The sequence below is a fragment of the Lissotriton helveticus genome, chromosome 7, assembly GCF_964261635.1.
Source record: "Lissotriton helveticus chromosome 7, aLisHel1.1, whole genome shotgun sequence".
NCBI lineage: Eukaryota > Metazoa > Chordata > Amphibia > Caudata > Salamandridae > Lissotriton > Lissotriton helveticus.
In genome coordinates, this window is record NC_136068.1 from 148,148,750 (window position 1) to 148,165,859 (window position 17,110).

The window sequence follows — 17,110 nt, forward strand, 5'->3', positions numbered from 1 at the left end:
CACTTTTACCTGGATTGAACTGACAACAGATCATACAGGTACGTACTTTCTGTTTGGCGGCTGCTCGTAAATGCTTGTTGAACCAAATGTTCTGGATACTATCTAACATGGCCTTTTCTCCTAGGTGTGCTGGACTATGTGCGGTATTAATAATGACTTGAACCATGGAGTCGGGGAGAAACCATGTGGCTTTTCCCTTCGTCAACCATCCTTGATCTGTCTGGACCCCTCCTTGTTCGGACCATTTCTTGATTTCATCTGGAGTGGCATGTGACTGTATATCTATTACATCTTGTGTAGGGTCCTTAACTGTCATACAAGTAGTCTGTTCTGGAATGTGTGTCTGTGTCTTGTTAACTGGAATGTCTGGAGTCTGAGCTGTAAGCTTGGCTGTACGATCTGCCAGGTCGTTACCCTGGGAAATGATGTCAGTAACTTTCGTATGTGCTTTGCACTTCATAATGGCGATAGCTGTCGGTAAATGTATTGCATTTAACAGAGCTTGAATGAGGAGACCATGCTGAATCTTGGTTCCATGAGAAGTCATGAAACCTCTCTCTTGCCAGAGCACTCCAAAGTCGTGTACGACTCCGAATGCGTAACGTGAATCTGTGTATATGTTAACTTTCAGGTTCTTGGCACGTATACAGGCTTGGGTCAGAGCGATGAGCTCTGCTGCTTGAGCAGACAGGGTATCAATACGATGTGTTTCTATAACTTCGGTGTCAGTAGTCACTGCATACGCGGCTACTAGTTCTCCTGTACTTGTTCTCATACATGAACCATCCACATAAAGTGTCAGGTCGGGATCTGGTAATGCAATATCTGTCAAGTCTTGTCTTGGCTTTGTCATGGTGTTAACAATTTCCACACAGTCATGTGTGGCAGTATTTGAAGTAACTGACGGTAACAGTGTAGCTGGATTTAGAACGTTGCAGCGTCTGATTTCTATGTGTGGCTGAAACAGTGTCAGTTCATAACCTGTTAAACGTGCAATTGTCAAGTGCTGGGTCTGAGTTCGGTTTAAAAGAACTTCCACGGAGTGTGGAACTTGTACTGTCAGGGAATGTCCTAACACTATGGAATCACTTTGTCTGATAACTAGAGCTGTGGCTGCAACTGACTTGAGGCACGCAGGCAGAGCCTGGGCTACTGGATCTAATGTACTCGAAAAATAAGCACAGGGCTTGTATTGTCCTGCTTGATCTTGTGTGAGAACAGATAATGCAGTACCATCACGTTCAGTAACAAAAAGTGTAAAAGGCTTACTGTAGTTTGGTGTTGCTAGAACAGGTGCATTACATAAAGCTTTCTTTAATTCATTAAAAACAAGTGTATGTTCCTGGGTCCAAGGGAGGACAGTCGATACGGCTGCCTCCTGTGTCGTTAACTGTATCAGTGGTTTGGCTAGATATGCATACTGAGAAATCCATTGTCTGCAGTAAGAAGTGAGGCCGATAAAAGCTCGTACCTCCTTCTGAGTCTTGGGCTGTGGAAGACGTGCTATTAACTGGATACGGTCTGGTGTCAACTGCCTACCCCTCTTGGACAGTAAGTGTCCCAAGTATACCACTTGCTGGACACAGAATTGTAATTTGGAAGGGGACACCTTGTGCCCCATTTCGGCCAGAAAATACAGAACTGTAAGTGACGCACGTTCGCAGTCACGTTCAGAACGGGCTGTGATTAGTAGATCATCGACATACTGGAGTAGGGCAGTGTTAGTTGGCATGTGAATATTGTCTAGTTGTCTTTTAAGTGCTTGACTGTAAATACTAGGACTTTCTGTGAAACCTTGAGGAGCTCGTGTGAATTTATAGCTTCTTCCATTTAAACAGAATCCGAAAAGGTACTGGCTGTCTGGATGAATGGGGACACTAAAGAATGCGTTCTTGAAATCGATAACTGTAAAGAATGTGGCTTCGGAATCAATGGCTGTCAAGAGTGAGGAAATATCTGGGACTACTGGGTACTGTGGTATGATACACTTATTAAGTTCTCGAAGGTCGATCACTAATCGATACACTGGAGGTGCATTTGGATCAGTACGTTTAAGAATCGGAATGATAGGAGAATTACATACATTGGAGTCAGTTTCTACAACCACTCCTTGAACAATAAGCTCGTCAATAATTTTGGATAAGGCTGTTACAGCCTCAGGTGGCAATTTGTACTGTCTGATTTGTGGTAATACAACACCTTTTTTCAGAGTGACACGATAGGGTGTAATGTGCATACAACCTACATCAGTTGGACCTTGCGCCCATAAATGCTGTGGTACATTCAATAATATTGGATCAGAATCACGTAATACATAATGACCTTTAAAATCTCGCAAGAACAGGCGGACCCCTTCTGGGGAGCAGCAAATGACTGCTCCTAATTCTTTTAATGTCTTAATGCCTAACAAATTTTCTGAACATGACTTCGTAAGTAACAAATCAGTAGTTCGGGACAATGGACCAACTTCTAGAGTAACTGGTTTCGATATTTCATTAACAATAGGCTTTCCTGAAAATCCAAGGGAAACATTTCTTGAGCCTGAGAGCGGAGCCCCTGGAACCTCGTCATGACTGATGGTAGTCCTACTTGCCCCTGTATCAATCAGAAACTTTCTGTCTTTACCTAATACTTGACTGTGTACATAGGGACCCTCTTGATCTACAGGAATCTCGATGAGAGGCAAGCCTACCTCCCTCTCTAGGCTGTTTCATGAATACGGCTGATAATCTGGATACTCTGTCTGTGCATACTGGTACATCTGCTGTGTAACGTGTTGTGTTGCAGCTATAGGCTGCGGTACTGTAACTGTCTGTTGTGCGTTCTGCGGTGGCTGGGAAGTCTGTAAAACATGTTCTTGTCTAGGCGGACGTGGTCTCTCTTTAGTCTTACCAGTAGCTATGTTATGTTTCAGAACTGCACATTCGTTTATAAAATGACCTGACTGTTTACAATAATTGCATGTCCCTTTAACGGGAGCTGTAGGATGACTGGCTTGATTCGGACCCCTCTTCTGACTGTCTTGTGGAACAGATTGTGCAACTAATACTTTCATTTTCGTGTCTTTCATACGTCTTCTTTCATGTTCCTGCTCTTCCCTGATTCTGTTCTGGTGATACTGGAGCATCTGGAGCATCTGTGACGGAGTATTAGCTTGCCAAGAACTCTCGACTTTCAGTACTCGATTTTTAACTTGTGGACTTGAATTCTCGACTAGTTTGGTAACAAAAAGATGAGGGTACGATTCACTACTTGTTTTCAGACCACTATTAATAATGAAACATTTCTCGAATCTAGAATAAAAATCACTAGTATCTTCATCTTGTTTCTGTTTACAGGCTGAGATGGCATCCCAGTCTTCCTTTTTCGTGGCTAGTAATCTTGGCAAGACTTGTATTAACAGTTCGGGCAAAGCTTTAGCTTTATCCCCAAGACCGGTACCTGGTACTCGTGTGTTATCTTCGGCTTCTAATGCGGACCAATCTATCTTATTCTCTCCCACCTCCCATTCTTTTTCTTTAAGTTTTTCATATATGCCCGCAGGCAACAAGACCTTTAACATTTTAATGATATCAGGATACGTGTATTCTCCCATACGGAGCATGTCTTTTAGTTCACGGTGGAACCCTGCTGGATCTTTTTCATGACAGGGAATTAACTTTTTCATTTCCAAGAGTTCTATCTTTGTGATAGGGGTGTAAACAAATACTCGTTCTAGAGCACCCCCCGTTGTCCTAACTGGATGTACTTCTCGTAACGGATTCTGTCTATCTATGTAGAATGACTTCCTTACTGGGGGTGGAACGGGAACAAAATGCGGAGTCAAGAACGTACTGTATTTGTGGCGCTGTTCTAGAATGACATTAATTAAATCGGTACCTAGACCTTTCCATCTGTACTGGAGTAACTCGTTCAATACATCATGTAAAGGACCTGGATCAGAATGCTGAACCTCATACAGTGTAATGAGGTGCTGGATCATATACATACCCACCAGACGCTGCTCGGCTGGGGGCAGTTTCAGGAACATTTGTGCCACGATTTCATCTGGAAACGTGGTAGAATCACTAGTCCATCGGACTGCTGATCGGGCTAGTTCTTGTTCATGCATGGTATTAAGTTCACTATAACCTATTCGTGATTTCAGAATTTTATCGGTAGCTTGGAATACTTGCTCAAGAGAACATTGTTCTGGCACTTGAGGAGGAAAACTTTTCTTGTAATCTGGACGTGAATGTCTGTCGGAAAGTCTAGTTCTACCTACATATGCTATTCTGTCGGGATTCTCGCTGTCTACCTCTTCACTTGAAGAGTCATTCTCTTTCTCGGCTATTTTCCTTGCTTTCTCTTTTTCGTGTATGTCTAGAATTTCCTTACGGATTTTCCTGTACATAGCGTCTATACAATTCTGTGTCTTGTGTTTTCCCTCGGCTATATTATCACTCCACTTTGTCAGGACTTTCATCTTATCTTTATCTTTCTCAGGATAGTCTTGTTCTCTTATTAAACAGTTAATCAGAAACTGTAAAATCAGATGTTGAGTCTCGACTTTTCTGTGTGCCATAGCTTCGTGAATACTTTCTGGATCCTCCCCTGTACGGATAAAACGATATATTCTATCTAGATGGTCCTTCATGTCTGGCAGAGTAACCAAAAAGGTGGTAACTCGTCGTAAACGTACTGAATACAGTATCATGTAATCTTCACCTGGTACTGAATCATATATGCAATCAGTAAGGTATTTCTTGAGGGCTGCGTAAGTAGAGACTTTCGGTGTACGTTGTAACGCTGCTTCTCTCAGCGTCATTCGTTTCGTTTGAGGCGGGGTGGTAGGAGCGCCTCCCGCCGCCCCTCCTGGGCTAGAGTCGTCAGGTAATACCGGACGTGCGGGTGCTGGTAACGTGACTGGTAAAACGGGTGCGTTTACTGTAGGCTGGGCCGGGGGTACATTAACTTGGTCCCCGGGACCAGTGGCTGGAGGAACAGGGATTACATTATTAACAGGGTGCTGAGGTTGAACAGGCGGAATATGATTTGCATATTCTGGGACTGTATCGTCCAAATAGGACGAAAGGAAAATTTCAGCTGCGGTCGGTTTATGACGTAGCTTAGTCGGGACTAATGGTGGCGGAAAATTACTGGATGCTTCCGGGGTTGCCTTCGGCAAGCCCTCGGCAAGAAGAGGATACATGCCCCTTATAAGAGCATTTCTCTGTCTGGCTGACTGTTCTGCTCTAACTCGTTCACCTTCTTCTAGAAGTTCCCTTTCTTGGGCTCTCTCTGAGGATTCCCTACTTAACTCTGTTTTTCTGATTCCTTTTTCGGTTCTTCTATGAGATTCTTTGCGCCATAACTCGATGGCATCTTTCTGGGACTGTCGGGCTTTCTTTTTCCATAATGCCTCTTCTACTCGCATGATGCACTCGGCATCCCATGTACCTGATACAGGCCATCTATATTTCTCTTCTAGATCCTTGGTATAGTCGACCCATAAATCTAAATACAATATGGCACTTAAGCCATGCTTATGATACATAAAATGTCCTGGACTGTCCCTAGGCGGGACAGGAACTGATTCTTCGAGTAACCCTTTCCGGGTTCCTATCTGACGTAACTTAGAAAACAGAGGCATTCTAGACTTGAATCCAAACACAATACAATACACGATAAACACAGTAATGAATAGCAAAACAAGTCACTCCTACCACGACATTGAGAACACATTAAATATCATTAATAACAGTTCGAACAGAATATTACCTGGTACATTTAAAACATAATACTCGGACTTCTCGAGAACAGACTTACTAGAATTACTGGATGCACTGCTAAAACAGTACAGAACATACCGGTCCCATAAAGAGACACGTCAGGACCCGTATCCACCTAGGTGAATACTTCGGACTGGATCTGTGTACCCAAACCCATCGGACCAGAGACAAATTAATTGACCCTGTCTAGATACTACCCCAGCAACGGTACTCACCGGGCAGCAAGAAACTGGAAGGCCTCGGACTGGACTGGACTGCTACGACGTCGGACTACGAACTTCGGACTTCAGTTACAGGTGGGCCTCCGGATACCTCGGACCTTGTACTCTCGGCTTGGGCTCTGGTCGGGACTCGCCGCATTCCTCACCGCCTCGTCTGGATGCTGGACCGCAACCTCCGTCTCCTCCGTGGGCCTGAGGGATACTTGAAGCAGAAATATCTGCACGTGCACGGTATGGTTCCGTCACGGCTGCAGAGGGTCAGGGGGCCTGCGTGGCTTCGCCGGCGCGTGGGGAAAGGGCAAGTCCCTATTCGGGCGCCATTATGTGGTAAATAAATAATTAATTACCGGTACTATTTTTGAATACATTGAATAAAACAGATAGCTCAATAAATAAGAGACAGGATTCGAGGTATCTGAGTCTAACAGGCTTTAATCAGGCATAAGGGAAGGGACAGGAACGGGATAGCCTGCACGGAAATGGAATGGATGGCAGCTGCCATGCCTCATCGACAGTGCAGCATATATATAGTATAATACATTACATTGCATACAATAGGCGTAGCAGTAGGCGTAACTCGTAGCAGTCGCGAAAGATAAGCATAAATGGGTGTAACAAGAAGGCGTGTACAGGGCGTATACATAGACATGTGGTATGAAACGTCACAGAAGTGTCATAACTGGGCGGAAACATGGAGGGGGCTACCTGAGAGCAGCTGGGACCTTTAACCTAGTGGTGCGCGCAAACGGGCTATGACTTGTTACCAGGGAGAACTGGGGGCTATGACTTCTACACTAGAAGAGGAGACTAAAGTCTACGGTGTCAGGACGACATGTACCTATGGCATATCTGGTATCTTGTGTTTGGAGTACATGTTGATAGAATCCAAAAGTTATCAGGGCAGAGGCTACTTGACTCTAAGACTGGTGCATGCATTTATTCTTTGTGTAATGCGTGTGCCAGGAATATTCTATGAATATTAATACAGTATTTCTCCTGCATGGAGACAGAAAGACTAGACTATAGCTGAACTGTTTATGCGGTTCAGTAGCTTAGGAATGCAAAGACGAGAGGCTGGACTGATAACTAGAAGCATAACATACTCTTGGCAGACAGGCAGGCAGAGCCAGGCCGGGCCGGGCACCGTGCTGCGCGGAAGTAAGTGAAGGGTCAGGGATGCAGGTGGGGGCTGTATCGCTCCTCGGAGCGGGTTCAGGAGACTGGAGCTTGAATCTGGCGTCCGGGCCCTTTTGAGGCCTAGAAACGGGGACAATTCAATGAATTAACGTGTACACTGTAAATCGTGGTAACATAGGCCTAATACTCGTTGCTTTCACGAGAACTGGAAACTGGCATACTAGAGTTGGACACAACTGTAATTGCGTCTTTAATCGATCATAGGGGGATACATGCATATCTAATCATGCACATATAACATAGGATGGGGAACACGTAGGCACATATAACATGGCAAAATTTACTTTTCCACAGAACTCACCGGTAAACCCATCCGGGCCTGGTGCTTTCCCATTGGGTACAGACTTAATCACTTCAGTAACTTCTTCTATGGTGATGGGTTGTGCTAGATATTCACGCTGGGCATCTGACAACCAGGCTATTGCCACATCTTCCAAATATTCAAGTATTTCAGGCAGGTCAGCCAGTTTGCGGGTGGTGTACATATCCCCGTATGTTGTCATGAAAGCCGATAGGATACCCTGTTTATCATACAATGGGGTGCCCTGTAAATCCCATATTTTAATCACTGTGTGTGGGGTATAGTCCCGGGAGATCTTTTGTGCTAATATGTGCCTCATTCTGCCACCTGCCGTCTCGATAGGTATTTAAGTTCGCTATCTGCGTAGTCCTGGTATACTGATAGCGTTTCTCTAATTTTGCCCAGAATAGCCCTGTCAGAGGTACGTGCATATTTCTGCTCTAGTAGTTTTAGTTTGTCTTCACACTTGGCAAATTGGGTAGGTATAGCCCTCAATATGCCGACGTTTGTGCTAATGCACACTCCCCTAATGGTGGCCTTAAAGGCTCCCCATAATAATCCAGTATCGTCTACCGAGTCCTGGTTTAATTGAAAATATTTTATGATGGCGCCTTGTATAGCATCATTATACGTTGGGTCTAATAAGGCTTTGGCATCGAATCGCCAAATGTACGGTGGCGGTACATACTCAGGGATACACATCGAGAGCAGAATCGGATTATGGTCTGATAGTGTTTTTGGTAAATGTTGGATGTTACTAATCCATGTGCTAGCTGCTGTGATCGTCAACCAATAATCTATGTGCAACCAACTACTATGTATGGACAAGGTGTGTGTAGCCAGCAGAGTGTGTGGGTTACGCAGTCTCCATACGTCTGTCATAGCAATTTCCTCCATGTAATCTCTTACTGCTTGGACTGCCTTAGTATGAGGTTCTCTCGTTACGCCCAACCGATCTAAGGCATCATCAAAGGCTAGGTTGAAGTCGCCACCCCACAATGTCTCCATCTCGGGCAGATCTCTTATTTTGGCCATATATCGTAAAAAATTCAGGGTCATCTATATTGGGACCGTGTATATTTACTAGTTCAATACGTTGACCTCTAAGTATCCCTGTGACTATCACATATCGTCCGCAGTCATCCATTAGTGTGTGTCTCACAGTGAATTGTATACCTTTCTTAATTAGTATCAGCACACCTCTCGAGTAGGTCGAGTATGATGAGCCAATGGCGTGTTTGGCCCACCTACGTCCTAACGCACATCTAGATGTCTTGGCTAAGTATGTTTCCAGTAGAGCTATTCCTACATGGTGTCTGTCAAGGAACGCAAATACCTGATGTAATTTTTTGGGATTATTCAAACCTCGAACGTTCCAGGTTAGTAAGTTAATTCGGGATGCCATTACTTTACTACTCATTCAGGGACACATATTATTATACATAACACTGTGTATATTGTCCTGTGCCCTATACACAATTTGTGGTGGTATCTAAGGTGTCGTACATGTACTTCCTTGACGAGTCCATTATCGCCTATTCTGTGCGGCACAAGCCAACGACTGAAGCAAACTACTTTAAACATTTCCCAGATACCTGACCCACATTGGCAACCCAATTCTGCCAACGACACAACCCTGTCAACAAGAAAACCATCAATCCAACTGCCTTGGAGTATACCCACTGCGGGGCCGCTAAGCGCACGCTGCTGCATCCGCGCAGATGTGGTCAGGTATCCTGTGCACTTCAAGGACCACTGGGGAATAAAATAAACATTGATATTGCAAGAGTAAGTATCTTTCAACTATGTGCTAGAGGTGTTGTAGCACCATCTAATTATATTGTGCCGGGAAGTAACTTACATTGTCCTGTGCGTTATGTGTACACTGACTAGTGCCAATAACATAAACGCTGAATGTGCTCTTCATCATTATAACAACTAATACTTAGTTTCTGGGCGAAGTCCCGCTATAGCATCATGTAACAACACTAAACTTAGCATATTTGTACACTGAGCTCATATAGTCAGGTCAATTATGGCCTATTCAGGCATTACAGTATATGATACACTTGTTACCGTGTCTAGTATTGCTGTCTACTGCGCATCGCTGGAGGCCTGCAGCAGCTCAGGGAGTGATGTGTTTTACACAGTGTTGTTCACTACTACAGGCTGTGCCTCTTAGTGCAATCAGTAAGCTAGATCCTTGAGAGATAGTCTGCAAGTCATTGCGCTACTGTGATCAGCAGAGGTATATGCGCCGATTCCTGGTGCACAAGGCGTAAACCGCATACCCCACTGTGCTTTTCCGCCAACCCAGGCCCCGAGGAATTAACAGCGATGAGCAGTTTGCACAGTCACCGGCAGCATGCTATTAAACAACATTGTCTCCTTATGTTGCTGCCGAACTCTGCCCAGCGGACTGTGTCCCATTAGCGCTTGTTGTATGTGGGGGGGAGACGCCACGCCGAGCCCACACACATGTTGCAGCCGCACTCATGGCGTATACAGTGCACTCCATGCCCAATTCGACCTCCTGGCACCACATCTCGCATCCACCGTGGCCCCAAGGCCACCACTGCTCCAACGGTTACCCCTTCAGCAAATATTCCGGTGCTCGGTCTATCAGCAGTGACCACAGCACCATCGCTCGCCTCAGCGAGCAGTCCAGAGGTCCGCAATGGCAGGCTCTCTCGTTGTTTCACTACGCACACCTCGGGCCGCTACCCGATCTAGCACTCCGCCATTTTGTGCCAGCCCAGCATTCCTGAATCTCTTCATCTACACACGATCTCACAAGTCGAAAGGCGGTTTCTACACTCCCACAATAGCGTTGCTTTGTAGCAGTGACCTTCAGCTTCTGATTTTTATTAGTTTCGCACCGCATGGTCCAGCTGGTCCACAGTTAATGTAGGATAATGTCCACTGACCAGCGGAGCGGCACTAAGGTGCAGCCATTCCGTTGCGCGCTCTCTAGCCCCCCCGTATATAAAATACTTGAAGGTACAGTATCTGTGAGAAGTTGGCCTGATATATGATGCTCACTAGTTCTAGTGATCACCTTGTATCAGTCCAAACAACCCTTATGGTGATTGGTTGTAAGTCAACCTTATAGACCAGCTATCCTAGTGGTAGCATGGACAAAGCAGTCTTAGGCTAAACTCTTTTGGCATTTGAAGCCAGCTGTTTTACCACAATATAACCCCTTGAATACCAGATGAAAGGACACCACACAGGTTGTTATGAAAATAAACAATATATTTATTAATAACAAACACCTCTGAACTCTTTATGAGGTCAGAGGGCTAAGCACATGACAATCTCTTAGGAAAAATACGACAAGTTGCACAAAATTACAATGGTGCCCTAGGGGCACGACAAACCATATACTAAGTAAGTGGAATGTGAAAGTCGATAGAAAGAATGGAACTTTCCAGAGGCTGGAGGTTCGCTAGGACTACGCTATCTTCACCTTAGGTAAGTAATAGGAGGCCCACGGGACGCGTGTGCAGAGTGTGAACTCACACGCGAGATGCGTAACAACGTCTATGGACAGTACAGTTCAAGTTAAAGGTGAGTACGGACAATCCTGACTAGGTAGGACTAAAACGACTGTGGAACTGGACACTAGGACGGTTAAACTACCCCTGAGCACCAAAATGCTCTCGTTACCTCACCCACGGGCTGCGGGTGCATAGGTGTCAAAGTGTGTCGGGTTCTCGCGTTGAAGTCTATGGAGCCTGGAAGAAAAGATGCTGCAGGCGACCAGGAGGAAGATGTCCGGTGCGATCCAAGGGTAGATCGGTGAAGAAGAGGACCTGAAAGCAGAGGGGACAGTGTTCAAAGTCACTAGCCAGTGACCGGTGTGGAACCAGGAAGGAACCAGATGCTGTCGTCGCGATCAGGTGAAGAGTGGACGCTTGTCTCTGCAGCCACGTGGACCAGGAGGTGTCTTCGATGACCAGGATGGAGGCACGAGCTGTCCCACGCAGGCTCCCACTGTCGGCGGTGTTGGATCCGGAATCGGCGTCAACGAGCCTTGGCAAAGGCAACCCACGCGGTGAGTGGAAACGGCATCTGGAGTGGACCAGGAGGGTCCGGGGTGCTCCTCTTTTGGAAGGGAGCAAGGGCCAGTCTGGAGCAACCAGACCAGCAGTGAAGATTTCAAAGTTCGTCGTCTAGGAGGCCACTAGCCATCCGGCAAGTGACCAGAAAACGCGTCGAGCTGCAAAGAGGCAGAAGGGCCCCACGCAGATCTCGTGGATGCTGGAGGGCTGATCTTCGGTGCAGGAGCTGCTCGGGGCTGGGGCTTCTCAGTCCCCAAAGCACTTGGTCGAATTTACCTCGGGAGTCGTGCTGGAAGCGAAGTGCAGTTTCTTTCAAGATGGCCGGTCCCACGTGTCTCGTTGCACCCACGGATCTCAGCTGTGCTGCAGAGGTGAGTTGAGGTCGGAGAGGTCTGGGAATCCGGGTCTCGTCGGGCTCTTAAGTCTAGATCCTCGAGGGAAGACGACAAAGTGAAGCAGCTGGACGCTTGATGGTGCCTGCTTGTGCAGGGTGGACACTCCTTGCCCACAAGGGGGATTCTTCCGTCTTCTGTAGAGCAGAACGTCGAAGTCCAGAGTTTCTTCTTGTAAGTTGTTCAGGATAATCTAATTTGGAATGGGACCAGCTCCTACCTTTATTCTCCTAAAGGGGGCTGCACTACTGACTAGGTCCCTCCCCTGGGTGGGACCAGGAAGGGGGGTGGTTACACCCCCCATCCTTTGTCCGGTTTTGCGCCAGAGCTGGGGCAGGGATGCCCCAGCAACTGGTTTGAACCGGTGTATGCACAGGACACCTTGTGTGCCTCGGGCATGTCTCATTCCTTTCAGGCCTGTCCTACCCAATACACAAAATCCTGTCTGGGGTGGTGCTAGCACCTCCCAAGGCAGGAAACCCTTTGTCCAAGCCTCCCTCGCTGGAAGGACTCCCAGTAGCAGGAGGTCAGACTTGTGTCTGTGGTGGCAGCATCCATTTTGTGATGCCAAGGCTCGAGTTAACTTTAACCGAGGTTCTCAGTTACATACATGTCGTGTCCCTCTAGAAGGGTGGAATGCTACCCCCGTCGCCAGAATTAGCGAGGGGGTAGTATTCCAATTCGTATGACACCTTACTCGACATGTTTTGATAATGTTATACCAGAGTTGGCATTTAACCGCAAGGATTATAATGCACTTAAGAGTATATGGTATAGCGTTATCATGGAACAGCTATTAGGACTTGGTTCCGCAAGCTGCAGACGGGCTCAGCTCATGCCAGAGCACCATCTCACATAATTCCAAGCTCTCTGCCTTCAGGATTGATAAGGCCTGCCATAGGAGTGACTGATAGGAATATATGTGTCCATTTTAGGGTTAGATATAGGTATACTATATCTACAGCAAAGGGTGATTACACCACCTTGCCCCAGCTGTCGTGCAGCCAGTTGTGTCTGTTTAGATGGCCAGCCAGGGGTGGCATAATACATGCTTCAGCCCCTGGTAGGCCCTGGGTACACCTATGCCCTGGGTACCTATGGTACACTGTACAGGGACTGATAAGGTGGCCCAGTACCAATTGGTAAATGCACCTAAGGTACATGGTTGTCAATTTAGAGAGAGAACAGCTAGGCTGTGGGTCTGATTAGCAGGCCCACAGCCAGGGAAAGTCGTAAACCAGTGAAGCAAAAAGCAAAAATCTGGGGTGACCATAGGATTGCAGACCCCACTCTCCTACAGTATCCAATTTAGGAATGCCAGTAATGTCGGAAAGCGCAATGGTTCAGAGATATAAAGAAAGTAAGCAAAACTCCAATAACAGTGAGCTACATTCTCACGTTTCAATTGAAAGTCAATGAACGATATCCATGCGTCTCCTGAGAGACATGAAAGTCCACGCGGATAGTGCTCCCTGGGAGGTACGGCGTCTTGCCTCTCCTATTCTGACCAAGCTTTTTGCAGTTTGCCCTGAAGAAGTCTGTGGTTTGATCCATACAGCCGAAACACCTGTTGGCTAGAATCCACATCTATGTTGAACTACCAATGTGGACTGTTCTGATTACTTTGGACACTTATTGCTCAGGTTAGTAACTCTTTCTTTTGTCTATGATGTTGTTTGCGATTTTGTGTGATTTTATTAGGATGTAATATGTAGTTGATATTTCATTTTCCATGTGTAGCTTCTGTCTACAGGCTCTTTGTCTTGCTGTAGGCAGTTAGACTTGTATTTCGGGCAGTGTGGCACTGCCAGGTGGGCCAGTGTGTAGGCTGCTATTTTTGGTCCTGTCATGGTCCACTGTACCATTAAAAAAAAAAACACACGCTGCGCCTTTCAAGCTGGCCCATGAAGCTGTGCCAGGCTGCCAGAATAGCCAGTACAGCACTGTCTGTTGGGAATGCTAATGTAATCAGAAATGAACCATGGTATGTCGGTATATTGCTCATGTTTATGCACTATGCCATTTACTTTACGATAGAACTTTGACAGTTCTGACAATCTCAGATGCATGATATTAAGTAGCTTCCATAATTTCAAAAGTACGTACTACTGCCTCCCTTTGCCCTTCTGTGTGTATTCGATCTCAATCAGTTGACAATAAGTTTAAATATTGGTCAAAATCTTTTCCATTTTTCTAGGTGAGGAATATTATTCCGAGACCGAATTTTCTCTCAAACATAGTAGCTTAGCAAGATCAACATCGTCGTCCTTAGAAGACCTATCTTCAGGAAAAAGCGAGTCTCCTCTTAAAATAAAAAGTCTATCAACTGACAAGTTCTATACAACGGTAATGAAAAATTACGATAAGCCAATCAAGAAGCAGACTGAAAATACTTTTACCGAGCAAACACGCAATAACGAAAGTTCTTCGCCAGATTTCAGTCCCTTGTCCTTGGTAAGAATGTAGCTTCTGTTCAAATCAACTTTGGTGGACTGTATACATTTCTCTAATGAATACGTATGTGATTTCTTTAATGCCTTTTGCAAGTAAATATGTTGTTATCAGAGAATGAAGCCTTCTTGCTTTGCTAGCTTACTCATCACAATAACGCAGCAGAGCAAGTCACCTTGTTGCGCTGCGTGATAGGGAAAGAACAGGAATGCGCCTTATGCAACACTATACTGCACATTCCTGTCATGTGCTCTCTAGCGCCATCGCAGGCACCTTTGCACCGTGGTGCAAGGGTGGCTTGGTTGTAAGCAGTATTTTTTTGTGCAGGAAGTGGCTCCTCCATACATGGAAAAAATCTTCTGAGGCATCTTTCTATGTATGCTGCATAATGCAGCTCACATAGTAAGAGGAAAAATAAATGAAAAATGAAGATATTTCTCCTCCTCACGCTTCACCTGGGAAGGCTTAGCATTTTGATACATTCCCAGGTCTACCAGTAATGGTAAATCTGAAAGAAACAGGTTAGTGTTAGATTCCTTACCTTAGAATATCCCCAGGCGTCAGACTGGATCCAGGAAGTTTTGTGTAGCAGTACCCCTGCTCGTCGGTAGGCGTGTCTGCGGCTCCGCGTCTGTCGTCATGGTCGCCGGGATGACGTCGTCGGAGTACTTCGACGACGCCCTCGCGCGCTGACGTCAGTTCTTCTTTTTTCCCCACCAGCAAGCGCAGATCCGGGAAGAGCAGTACTCCTAGTCAATTTCTGACTAAACTTTTTGATCTCTTTTGGATCCTTCTCGAGTCGATAACGCCCCTCGCGGAGCCGAAAGGGATGCCCGGGTTCAAACCCTGCGACGATTGTCACCGCTTGATGTCGGTGACCGACCCCCACAGTCGTTGCCTTTACTGTCTCGGGCTGACCACGATGACAAGTCGTGCCCCGACTGCCAGGCCCTGACCTCGATGGCTAGGCGGGAGTGGTCCCGTAAGCGTCTCAAACTCCGGCAGTCGGCCCTGCGACGCTTGAGGTCCCGGTCCAGGAGGAGGTCGAAGGAACGGTCGCAGGGGCACAGTCATCGCTCAACGAGTCAACACCGCTCGCCGTGCTCCAAGTCCTCAGGTAAGTCGAGGCACAAGAAGTCGAAGAAGCGGCATTGCTCTTCTGACTCCCCCCGACGCTCGTGCGACGCGTCCGGGGTTACGGGCGACACCGCCCAAGCGGCTCCGCCAGAGCCGCAAGCGCCACGTCCAGCTCAACACATGCCGGTCCCTGGGCTGCATGCGACGCCGGGGGAGATTAGCTCCTTCCTTATGGCCATGAGGTCGTGCTTCCCTCCGTCGGAACCCGACGAGGTGCCTTCGGGCCCCGCGGGTCCATCTGGGAGCTCAAGCGGGCCAGTGGCTCCGGCCCCGGCACCATCGGGTGCTACGGCCCCGTCTCCGTCGACGACTCCGGTCTCGACGCCGCAGGGCTCCTCTGGATCCAGGCCTGGAATCGTGACAATGCCGGTCAACCTTACGACCCCTCCGCTGGCGTCGTCACCAAGGGTGTCACCTCCGACGCCCTTCCTGGACGACATCGTCCCCGGTCCAAGCCCCAGTCCGGATCCGGCGTCGGACCGGCGCCATCTTCGACGCCGATTGGTGAGCCCTTCACCAACGACCCGTCTCTATCATATCATTTGTTCCTGACTATCAGGAGATGGATGACGAGGGGGATTGGAAGGGGTCTGAGGACCCTCTGGCACTGCAGTGTCAGTTGAGCCAAGACTGGGCAGACGAGCTGGGGGAGGCCCCTACAGAGGAGGGGGCTGCTTACAGTGTGGTGTTGACTAGGGCTGCCAAGGCCTTGGCTCTTGAGCTCCCGGTCGTGGCCATGAGGACTAACCTCCTCACTGAGATGCTCAAACCACAGGCAAGCTCCTCGGAGCCTCTACTGCTGTTTAACCAAGCCCTCACTGACGTTTTGCTGGGCACCTGGTCCAAGCCCTCTACAGGCCTCCCTGTAGATCGGAACGTGGCCCAACACCATGCCCGGCTCCGGGCGACCCCAGCTTCCTGTCCGTTCACCCCACCCCCGAGAGCCTGGTGATCTAAGCCTCTACCTCCCAGACCGAATTCCGACCGCTCCCCCGGATCAGGAATCCAAAAGGTACGATCAGTTTGGGAAGAAACTGTTCTCCTCACTGAGTTTGGGGTTGCGGTCTGTCAACACCGCCTGCCTTTTGGGCCGTTACACCCACTCTCTGTGGGATACGGTTGCGAAAGTGCTGCCGCAGTGCCCGCTGGAGGTCCAGGCAAAGCTTACCCAAGCCCTAGCAGAGGGATGGGATGCAGCACGCTATTTGATTCGGTGTGTACTTGATACCACGGACTCGCTGGGCAGGGTGATTGCGACGATGGTGGCGGTTCGCCGCCACGCCTTGCTGAGGTCCGCCAACTTTTCGGGGATGTCCAAGCCGCCCTTATGGACATGCCCTTTGATGACCGTCGCCTCTTTGGCAACAAGGTGGACAGTGCGGTGGAGCGTTTCAAGGGCTCCAGGGCTACGGCCAAGTCCTTGGGCCTCGGCCTACGCCAGCAAACTTCCACCTTTTGCCTCTTTCGTGGCCAAGGAAGGGTCGCCCCCACCCGTCCAGCTAGCCACAGGCCGCAGAACCAACCCAATGTGGTCGCGGACGTGGTAACCGCCGTGGCGGTGCGGGGGACACCGGCA

The 17,110-nt window shown here is 47.8% G+C and overlaps 1 protein-coding gene across 4 annotated transcripts in view; it reads left to right on the plus strand.

Moving 5' to 3' along the window:
• Positions 1 to 17,110, plus strand: part of SYCP2 (synaptonemal complex protein 2) — a 2,783,385-nt gene that overhangs the window by 2,132,211 nt on the left and 634,064 nt on the right. For all 4 annotated transcript variants that reach the window (XM_078651823.1, XM_078651822.1, XM_078651824.1 and 1 more), the window contains one exon: positions 14,144 to 14,400. In XM_078651823.1, the coding sequence (XP_078507949.1) occupies positions 14,144 to 14,400 (257 nt within the window). The remainder of the gene's footprint in view (positions 1 to 14,143; positions 14,401 to 17,110) is intronic.